The following is a 10,667-nucleotide window of genomic DNA, read 5'->3' as shown; positions in this document are numbered from 1 at the left end:
CAAAGAAAAACACCGTAAATAGTTAAATGTTTAATATTCATATTACAACATACAAACTCACTCCAAAGTGATTTTTTTTCTTCCAGGGCTTAACTTGAACTAGAAATGTGGTAGAAAAATGTGAATATTTCAGTATAAAAAAAACAAAGGAACAAGGCACTAACAAACAAGTTTTTTGTTTTTTTGTTTTCCTGTGTTGAGAAAACTGAATTTTGAATGACTCCCATATAATACAGTACTTTTCAACTAGGTGAGGTACACCCAAACTTTCTGTGTATGAATTGTGATCACACATTCGCTTCGGATGACGCTTTACTACAAATGCTGGTCCAGAGTGTGACTCAACGTTACATAAGCAGACTCCATTTTAGAAGCCAACGGAACAGCTCAATTAACCATGTGAATTGTCCACATATTGCTTTGGAAACGGGAGTCAAACAAAAACAGGACAGAAACAACAGCCACTTTTTTTTTTTTTTTTTTAAATCTTACTAACAAATAAGGATTGTTTTCTGTAAAGGAAGAAGCCAATATTGGAACAGGTTGATTGCACATTGACAAATAGAAGGAAGATGCATTCTTTCTGAATGAAATGGAGGTAAAAAGATCCTCCAAATGACAGCAGAAAACAAAAATACAGTGATTTTTTTTTTTTTTCCGTACCAAAAAGGTAAAAAATAAATTACTTAAAATGCATTCCCTCGCTCAGAGTGTGTGCGTGTGTGTGGCCCCACCCACCCAAACAGCCTTCAGTAAATACGCCTCACATGACACGGGGGTGGTGGGGGCAACAACAGCACCACGGTCCTCACAAAAAGTTCAAGTCCTCATGCAAGTTTTGTTCTCCTCGGCCTCCTTGCTCCCTTCGAGTGTGCTGCTCACATCTTACGAGCCACGATGATGGTGGTGATGACCCCCGCCATAAACACGGCCACCATTTGCCACGTCGGAGTACCAAAATAGGAGCGAATGCCCTCCTGAAGAAAAGAAATAAACGAGCATGTTTGAATCCAGAGAACGCAGTGCTGGAATGTGTGGTGGTGATTTCTGACATCCATACCCAGCCTCCTTGTTCCCGGATCCAGTTGAGAACGTTTTCGCGGAGGTAGTCGATGGTCCAGTTGATGATAGTTTGGATGATGTCAGGAATGTGAGTCAATAGCGCCTGCGCGCAAAATACAATTTGAAAATGCATATCGTAGTCTTATTTGACAATGACAAGACTCAACAGAGGTCAGAAACAAATATAAAGTAATACAATTATAGTGACATGGATTCTGCCAAAAAAATACTTTGTAAAAATGTATACAAGTGGAAGATTTATCTCACTCTCATTGGTCTTTTGAAAAAACAAACAAACAAAGGAAACGGCAAGGAAAAAGGGTGTGTCGGGTTAGAGCAAGAAGCACATAACCGACATATTAAGACACTGGGAATCTGTTGACAAAAATGAATAATACGTCTACGTTCAACCTCTCCCTCAGTATTGACAACATTTTACTGGTATTTATTCGGCGCAACTCACTTTGATGATGAGTCGACAGGCCAAGTAAAAGAGGGTGACCACGCGGCCCCAGCTGAACTTTCCGTCAGAGAAGATCTCAACAGCCACTCTCACAAATACCTCCTTGGTGGGTCTCAACGAGGGGCAGTTGATCATCCTTAGTGAGCAAAATTGGAATCAGGAAACAATTAGGATTACCATTAACCAAAGATATGTACACTTAACAAAAATATAAAAATGTATTACTTTTGGGGGTTTTTCTCCCATTATTCATGAGCTAGACTCAAAGATCCAAAACTTACAAAGGTCATTTACCATAAAATACTATTCCAAAAAATCTCTCTAAATATAGTTTTGTTTTTTTATAGATCCACATGGAATTAAATTTTTCAGTCATCTCCACAATGACAGAAACACAAAGCCTAGCAGCCATGCTAAATTACTAAATTATGTGTGAAAAATATTCAAGGCAGTCTTTTTTTTCCATTTCCTTTAAATCCAAAAGTGATCAGCAAATGCCGCAGCCGCTTACTGTTGGAGCTCCATGTTGCCATCCAGCTCGTCTCCAATCTTCTGCAGGCATTGGGCCAGCCTCTTATGGTTGGTTTCGCATATTTCACCTCCGCCCAGCTGGGCCCGGGTCACCACGGCGCTGTTGTCTCCGTGCCGGCGGACTCGCTCGTAAATGAAACTGCAAGGGGGGGGGCTTAATCAGCAAAAATCATGTCAAGGTAAAAATGTAATTTGCTACGTGACAATCGAGCTTACTCCTTTAACAAGACGGCTCCCAATTCCAGTATCTGCTCCTTGGAGTCGCCTGCAAAAAAAAAAAAACTGAATAAAAATAAGAGCTTTCTATGCTCATCATTCACTTAAATGATGTGTTGCCTTACTTATTTTACAATATGATGGCAACTCGTGAATTTGTCTCATACCAAAAAGAACTCATTTTCTGTATTGGACGCCGAGAGTCGCTGTTTGTGTGATACAACAAGGTGTCAAGGTGAGTTGAGGAGTTTCAACTAAGTAGTGGTTGTGGAATGTACAGCCAATTACAGTTTTGAGAGTCGTCAATTACTCGCGGATTTTCGCTATTCGCGGCTGGGGGCTTCACTGTATTGTTTTTCTAGCGACTATCAGTTCGCCATACCTGATAGATTCACATTCCCTTATACAAGAACTGTTAGAAATAAAAATAAAAAATACAGCTGTTCATCTTGCAAAGCAAGCAAACGTTAGGCTATAACATAAACAATGTCACCATATAACAAAACAGTTCATCGTTTTTAGGTCAAAGTCGCTACACTGCTGCGGTTTATTTCCTCTTGACTTATCTCGAGACTAACTTGAGGCGCGAGCTAACGTGAGGCTAACGTCTCACCTCTCGTGGCAAAAAGGTTGCGTTTTGTCAACGACAAACTAAGCCACAGTCGTAGAATGAGAACAAATGACGACAGGGCAGTGTCGTGTACGCGTTCCGAAGTGCCGGTAAGGCTGTCACGGGTACTTTTAATGAGCATAACAAAGGTGCGTCTGGCTAACATACCCTGTCCGCCTCCTCCCGGGTGCGCTGCCATTTTGATTTGTGCTAAAGCAAAGCACACCGCTGGAACTTCCGCGTTAAAACACGTGACCGCTTGTTTGTCCCCGGCAAGAGGGGGCAATGATGTCATCTTTGTTTTATGTCTTCGAAAAATCTACTAGATGCCGTCTTTATCTCACCCATAAATATTGTTTCAAATGTTTTGTGGAGGTTATCCATGTAGTCAGTAGTAGTCACGAGCTGGTTTGTGTCGTTTTTCGGATTTAAAAAGCAACGACTTTCGAGTGACGTCATTTCCCACCAGCGTGGAACGAAAAACGAAACTAAAAACATCCCAACCCATAGTGCTGCGTTTTGGAATGCTGTTCAAAACAATTTAATGTGAAAGTCAAAACACAAAATGTCGAAGAAAAATTGTGCACTATTGTTAATTAACCTGTATGTTTTTTTAGGAAGGTGTCATATTCATAAATTCAACACCGTTATTTAAATTATTTTTGACTGAGATATTTTTTTTAAATCTCCAAAAAAGGTAATAATCAAGAACTGTCAATCAATAATTGCTATTCATGCAGAATTTTAGAAATACAAAAAAAATAGAAATTTGGAATATAAGTCATGTATTTTTCTATATAAAGATGACTTGACTCTTGTTGTAATTTATTTGTATTTACTTGTTGCATATATATTTTTGTAAATCATGTACATTGGATTATCTGACCTTTGCATTATACATCTGTTTAATAAATGTTCATTTAAATAAAAACAATAGAAAAAACTAACTACAACCTTTTTTTCGTGTTTGAGAAATATCAACAAGTGTTTTTTTTTGTTTTGTTTTTTTTTTTGTTTTTTTTAAATCAAACTATATTGAGATAAATTATGGTCTGCAAATGCTTAAAAAAACTCGGTGGCAATGGAAAATTAAAAAGAAATGGTTTGAAAAATCTTACAGTTATTAAAAATAAATAAATAAATAAATTCTTTTACTGGCATCAAATCCAGTAGACCAGACGTCTCAAACTTGCGGACCAGGGGATGATATTTTACGGCCTCCTACTTGACATCAGTTTCATGATAGTACGGCCCCAACCGCAGCGGACAAATGAATAAGCGCTAAAAGCAAAGACACGATTGCCATTTTGGTGTAGTCATTTCCGGATGACGAGAATATGAAAATACAAAAATGAGCACGATGAATATCAAGAATATTTACAATGTAGCATTAATAATGATTCTATGAGGATAATGGCTAACAAATATGTAATATCTGAATTGAAGACTACCACTAATTTTAGGGGAAAGTGAGCAATAATTACCACTCAGAGGCCGTGCATTTCAAAATAGATATGACATGGTCATTTTGTGAAATTCTTATATTTCAAATTATACTGATAAAAAAGGAAAATAAACAGACCTTCTTCTTCTTCTTCACATGCAACATTTCTCTCACTGTATGTCCTTCCTTCTACTAAAGTTTTGTGATGATGGCTTCTCTAAGGTGATTGGCCAGGCGATGTCACATGGGCTCCTTCTACTTAATACAAAAGGCTACCAAATTCCTGAACACTAGCACATGTGCTGTGCTATCAGTGTCTGATTTATTCAACGTTGAAACTCAATTTGTAGTGGTACTAATAATAACATGTTTTCTTCTAGTTTCATTAAAATAGTCACTCTTTGTACGCGTACCCACCATTTGTGAAACACTAGATTTTATATGTGGCGCGAGACATGAAATTTATCATTTACTACAAGTAAATGGCATCTATCTACATCAGAGAACTGATATATTGTATTCATTGCACTTTTATTTTTTTTTAATTGAGTTTGATTTTTTATTTTTATTTATTTTTTTGCTGATTAAAACTAAAATTTGCTTGCTTATTCCAAAGTTGCAGTCATTTTTTTTAGCATGTCAAAAAAAAAATCCTACACATCTTAGCCCCCAGATAAGCAAAATTGCACTAATTAGCTGTAGTAAGACTGTAGTAAGAAGAGTTGATTATATGATTCGACTCATCTACACTGAAAAAAAGGGGGAGTATTTACTTTAAAGCCAAGTAAAAGTTAATGCACTCATAAATTCAAAGTACATTTTTTAAAGTTTTTGATTCCACACCATAAAATGAGTTAAAACAGCTGTCAGACCAAACTAAAAAAATAAATGCGATGTTATTATTTCATGTATATATTCCTTTTGTGATTTTTTTTGTTTGTTTTTGTGCTGTGAGATTATTTCAATGTCAAATATGTAATATGTAACTTGGAAAACAGCACGTTAAAGTCTCCATGTGGCCTGCGAGGAATTGTCTCACCTGCATGACATCACAGTTAGCACTATGCTATGTATCTGTCCTCTAGCTAAGAGGAGTTGATAGGTGGAGTCATGATGACATCACACTGTGTGTAATTTTAAAACTTGGGTGTGCTTGAATGGATGTTGCACCATAACCTGAGTGACCTCACAATTGGCACTGTGCGAACTACCTGTCCTCTGGCTTAGAGGAGTTGATAGGTGGAGTCATGATGACATCACAATGTGTAATTTTAAACAGTAAACGTGCACCACCTTGGAATGGATATCTGACATAAGTTACACCAAAGCTGTAGGAGATCGACCCAGCTGCAGGAAGGATGCGAATCTTAAGCAGCATCGGTTCTTGGCTCTCGGCAACAGCAAGAAGCTGCCTCCTGTCAACACCCTCGGTCGGAGGTCCTCACCACCCCCTCAATGGTGCACCACCAACACCCACCGAGCGCACTCCCCTCCATGGGAAATCCAACAAGCACGTCCTGCTCTATCAGGTCACCGGTAGCTGCGCTACGCACGCTCAACACACTAAATGCTGGCGCCACCTGTACACCATAAGTTCTGTGTTGAGCTACATGCACCACAGGAGGACGCATCTGCCCTTTTATCAGTACCTTTCCTCGCCGAAACCATTCTGTAAAACCGAGAATCAAGTTCCCATGGTTCTCGGATCTTTGGTGCACGCCGCTAGCTCAGTCGTGGCAGCAAGCCGACGTACGACATGCTGGTTCTTGGAGAGAGTGAGGAAAAAATGTATTTACTGTTTCAAGTTGGTGGTGATGCTGTACGTCATACTGTGCATTCGGAACCTGGTAGTGGATTGTATTGACATTCTAGCCGCCATCCTTTACTTGAGTCTCCTGTTTTAAATTGTGAAATGAAGGTGAAATGCATCACAAAAACTCACTTGACCTCGATGCAACTAATAAAAATGGAAAGACATTTATTTATTACAGCACATATGAAGCGGAAAAAAAAACTTGAAACTGTTCAGAAAAGCAATCCACACAATCTACATGAAATAATCCTTCACAAAGTTTAAATAAATGGATTTAATGAGTCTCTGACTGTGTAATGTAATGCTACATATGGCTGATTTTTTATATCAACAAGACAGAAAATGTATAATACATTAGAGAAAATAAAATTAAAAAGTCAAAACATTGTATCGTAAAATACATGGTCAAAAGAATAATTAGTGCAATACAATACATATTTAATAAATAACTGCATAAAAATATGTCTGTTTGAACCAAGCTTCTGGTTTTATTTTTTTTTAATGTTACAAAATTTCAAAAATTTTATTTGTATAATAAATATAATAAATAAATTCAATATACAGTGGTGCCTTGCGATATGTGTGACTCTAAAGTTTTTATGAGATATAACCATTTGGATTTTTTATTTTTATTTTTTGCTTTGGTTTGTGAGCGCAGACTTGAGACATAAACGCTCTATACGCTGTATGGTAGTAGTGAACTCACTTGACAGTAAGCAGTACTGTACTTCAGCAAATATTGAACAGTCTTTCGAAAAAAAGGCTTCAAACTGTTTATTGCTACCCCAGTTTACGAAACATCCATCCATCCATCCATCCATCCATCCATCCATCCATTTTCTGGACCGCTTGCTCCTCACAAGGGTCGCGGGGGGTGCTGGAGCCTATCCCAGCCTTTCTTTCCACTGGCTTAATGCTAATGCTTAATAGCGTCTGTGTTGAGGTAATATAAACCTTTAGGCAATATAATAGTACTCAGTTATATATTTATCCTTCACAAAGAATAATTAATATTAATACTGCACTGATAAGTTGAGAGTGTGAATGAACAGTTTGAACTGGCTTGTCTAATTTTTTTTGCAGTTCAATATTATGCAGTGCTATTTGTCCTCATTAAATTATACATTACAGTAATTTCTGTTGTTTTTTGGGGGAAGGCTGGAATGGATTAATGGCATTTGCATTCGTTTCAGTGGGAAAACATGATTTGAGATACACAAGCTTTGGCTTACAAACATGTTCATAGGAACGAATTGAACTCGTATCTCAAGGCACTACTATATTTTTAATAATGCCATAAACTGTCAATTTTAACCAAGCTAATAGAACAATATTTTCGTTTTTGTTTAATAAAAACTGAATACCTACTTTGTAAATGTCTATTGTAGTAAACCCATCACTTAAAAAATGTTATAAAACCACTGCACCATCCCAAAGCAATCACACACATGTATGTACACAAAAACTTTGTCCTTTCCCAGCACAAGGGAGGGGTTAAAAACAAACATCCATTCATTCGGTCTTGTTTCAAGTAAGCAGAAAGATTAATCACAGTTTTACGTTTACAGATAATTAGAAGGTGAACGATCCCAATTTTTGCTGACGTAAATGTGGCGCACCTTTTTTGCATACCAATCGAATGATTGACACGGTTCAGTTGAGGTAGGCTGTGTTCACGGTTAAGCATTCCTGATGCGACCTTTGAGGAGCAAGTGGAAGGATCTTCAGGAGGCAACCACTTGCGACTGCATCCAGTCCAGACTGGCACTGAGACTGGAAGACACAACAAAATCATCTGTGAAATCTCACTTTTCAGCTTTTTGTCATGATACGTTCATGTTCTGAAACGGACCCCTCGCCAGTCAGGCCGCAGCAGGCCTGCACGTGCCAGTTGTGCGTTGTGATGGCGTCCAGCGTGAGGTACCGCGAGATCTCGGCCGCCGTCATGGAGCCTTTGACGTCCTGTTTGTTGGCCAGCACCAGAACGGCGGCGCTCTGCAAGTCCTGCGAGATAAACAAGCGACTGACCATTCCACTCTGATAGCGAAAAGCTTTTATATACACAAGTTAATTCTGTATACTTCAGTCGAAAACTCTTGTATGTTGCACACAAGTGAAACATCTGAATTCCTTTCTCACATCATATTATCCATTGATATATGCTCACGAGTTTCTAAAAGAGTTGTGATGGCACCATATTACAAAATGAAAATGAATACATGGAAAATGGTTGCATGTACCTCATGCGCAAGCATTCGGTGTAGCTCGTCTTTGGTGAGCATGAGTCGTCCTGCGTCCGTGCTGTCCACAACCAGAATGACAATCTGAAAAGTGCACCATCGTCAAAAACATACAAAGAGTTCAAAGGCCATTTGTACACATAATACACTGATTGTAATGATCACAGCGCTTGGTTATCGGGGGCAACAATACGATAAGGCTCACAAGACACAAAACTGTTTATGTAACATTCCAGGAGAGGGCACACTATTGACACACCTCAGCGTTGGAGTAGTAGGAGTACCAGGTGCTACGAAGGCTCGTCTGGCCTCCGATGTCCCACACCAAAAAGTGTGTGTTCCTCACGGTGATCTCCTCCACGTTGCTGCCCACCGTCGGTGCTGTGTGAACGGCTTCCTTTGTCAGACTAGAAGTCAATAAATAGCATTAGTGACATGTCAAGAAAAGGGGGTGTTAAAGTAAATAAGGCGATGTTACTTACAACTGATAGAGAATAGTTGTCTTTCCTGCGTTGTCCAGACCAACAATGATGACTTTGTGCTCTGGAAGAGAAATTTTGTGACACTGATTCAGTTTAAAGGCCACTATTACGTGAGAAATACCCACTCTGAGCATTACAGTACCTCTCAAGTTAGACATGTAACAATGAGAACAACAGCACATTAATGACACAATTTTACATAAATCTATGGTTAGTAGAGCACAGCAATATAGATGGATACCAATACAGTCGATATGGCGAGAAATGTAAATAGGCAATTATATGTGATTTAACTGATAAATGTAAGTTAACAACTATGAGAAGTCATTTTCATTGTGTCCTCTTCATATAACTAATGCCTCAAGTGGTGGCCACTTTTTCAAAATAGTGACAAAGCACGTGTTATAGTATACAGAATTACCACAGTAATAATACTAACTGACACTGCGGGCTAAGCGGTTGTAGAATATATGATTCATTTTAAAATGTTACTCTATGTTTTATGGGGGAACTTGAGGAATAAACTAATTATTCTTACCTCTGTTACCAAACACAGTCATCATTTTGGTGAGAAGGAAGCCCATGTCCAACAAGTGTGTATGAAGAAGGAAATAAACGAACAAATCCCCACGAATAAGTTTCCTGGTAGAAGCTGAACTGAAACGTCAACTGAATTCTTGTGAAAACCGGAGTCTTTATTTCACAACGGGAAAACGGAACTGAAACGCCCTCGACTGTTGAATTTCCCACGCTGGCTCGTGACACATGAACTCACCCTCCACGACGGCGACAAAAGTGGCGCGTGCGCGCGCGCGTGTTTACTGTGTATTTCTTGTACGCGTATTAATGGATTTTCGTGAAGTAATTGATTCTCATTCAGGCTCGGCTTCGAACCGTATTGTGTTTGTACGTGTAAGTATCAATAGCTGACCTAACGTTTTTGTAAAAATAGAGGTTTAGCGTCTCCGACGATATGATAAAGACGGCAAATTCTTTGTTTTACCTCTCCAGTTCCTCGGTGTGGGGGTGAATAATATAAATTAAAAGAATAAATCGTTTTAATTTATTATTTAGTACAATTTTAAATGCGGAAGGGAATAGCCCTTCCACATCAGCCTGATGCATTTTTAGTGTTTGTGTGATGATTTTTTTTGTGTTGTATTTGACATGTTTGGCTTTTGCTTACAATTTTGTCAATAAAGTTATTAAAAAAAATCAGCTGATGCATTCACAAAAGTGATACCATTTGCATAATTCCTAGTTCACATCAAGAGTCTATAGGTTTCTCAACTAATTGTATTTAATTACTTTTAACAGCGACTATACAAGTACTTCGGTGTTGTATTGTACTTGAAGGCAACACACGTCTCTCGAATGGAGAGATTGCTGACGCACATAGTGACGCACATGGTATGCCCAAATAAAGGCATGGGGTATTCCTTTCCGTGTTGTTTCCACTATTTCAATCGAAACAAGGTGTGTCAGCAAAAATAGAGTGATTAAATAAAAGTGATTCTGAAATATAAATATAAGTGATAAAAGTCGAATGAGTACTGATTAGTTAATGTGAAATGTGACCTGGAACACCTAAAGATTAAAATGGACCATTCTGCGTTTTTATGATCTCCGGTCAGAAACTTTATAGCTATCCTTTAGGAACCTTTAAGAAGTAATTAAAGGTGTATTAATTAGAATGAATACTCAGTGGCTTACTCAATGGGCTGTTTGGCTGTCTGCGCTGACCTCTTCAGCTGTGTTAATGGGACTTATACTTAAAAAAAAAAAAAAAAAAAAAGGACACAGTGA

At 38.4% G+C, this 10,667-nt stretch overlaps 2 protein-coding genes across 3 annotated transcripts; both read right to left on the bottom strand.

Annotated features, from left to right (window-relative positions):
• Positions 1 to 17: 17 nt before the first annotated feature.
• On the bottom strand, positions 18 to 3,265 carry LOC144001470 (apoptosis regulator BAX-like). 2 transcript variants are annotated; one of them, XM_077495820.1, is made up of 6 exons: positions 3,051 to 3,265; positions 2,273 to 2,321; positions 2,037 to 2,195; positions 1,526 to 1,661; positions 1,061 to 1,165; positions 18 to 977 (listed from the first exon to the last, which is right to left on the bottom strand). In XM_077495820.1, the coding sequence occupies exons 1-6, from the start codon at positions 3,175 to 3,177 to the stop codon at positions 879 to 881; spliced, it is 675 nt and encodes a 224-aa protein (XP_077351946.1). In that variant the 5' UTR covers positions 3,178 to 3,265; the 3' UTR covers positions 18 to 878. The 2 variants fall into 2 exon arrangements, with proteins under 2 accessions (XP_077351946.1, XP_077351938.1); XM_077495812.1 differs by lacking the exon at positions 3,051 to 3,265 and adding an exon at positions 2,886 to 3,043.
• Positions 3,266 to 6,337: 3,072 nt separating this feature from the next.
• On the bottom strand, positions 6,338 to 9,971 carry arl5c (ADP-ribosylation factor-like 5C). Its single transcript, XM_077498630.1, has 6 exons — positions 9,400 to 9,971; positions 8,862 to 8,922; positions 8,639 to 8,786; positions 8,380 to 8,463; positions 7,992 to 8,143; positions 6,338 to 7,912 (listed from the first exon to the last, which is right to left on the bottom strand). Exons 1-6 carry the CDS (start codon positions 9,443 to 9,445, stop codon positions 7,864 to 7,866), a joined length of 540 nt encoding a protein of 179 aa, XP_077354756.1. The 5' UTR covers positions 9,446 to 9,971; the 3' UTR covers positions 6,338 to 7,863.
• Between the last annotated feature and the right edge of the window lie 696 nt (positions 9,972 to 10,667).

This window comes from Festucalex cinctus, chromosome 1, assembly GCF_051991245.1.
Source record: "Festucalex cinctus isolate MCC-2025b chromosome 1, RoL_Fcin_1.0, whole genome shotgun sequence".
In the NCBI taxonomy this organism is placed as follows: Eukaryota; Metazoa; Chordata; class Actinopteri; order Syngnathiformes; family Syngnathidae; genus Festucalex; species Festucalex cinctus.
Note: the sequence above shows the minus strand (reverse complement) of the source record. Positions and strands in the feature narration are given on the sequence as shown.

Bases quoted from the DNA above. Each gene is read 5' to 3' on its own strand.
- arl5c (XM_077498630.1), bottom strand. From the start codon at position 9,445: ATGGGCTTCCTTCTCACCAAAATGATGACTGTGTTTGGTAACAGAG. The intron at 8,923-9,399 runs GTAAGAATAATT...TTTCTCTTCCAG, and splicing joins GACTGTGTTTGGTAACAGAG to AGCACAAAGTCATCATTGTT. The intron at 8,787-8,861 runs GTAAGTAACATC...ATTGACTTCTAG, and splicing joins ACAACTATTCTCTATCAGTT to TCTGACAAAGGAAGCCGTTC.
- LOC144001470 (XM_077495812.1), bottom strand. From the start codon at position 3,024: ATGCTCATTAAAAGTACCCGTGACAGCCTTACCGGCACTTCGGAACGC. The intron at 1,662-2,036 runs GTAAGCGGCTGC...TTGCTCACTAAG, and splicing joins GGCAACATGGAGCTCCAACA to GATGATCAACTGCCCCTCGT. The intron at 1,166-1,525 runs GTGAGTTGCGCC...TTTTGCGCGCAG, and splicing joins CCTGTCGACTCATCATCAAA to GCGCTATTGACTCACATTCC.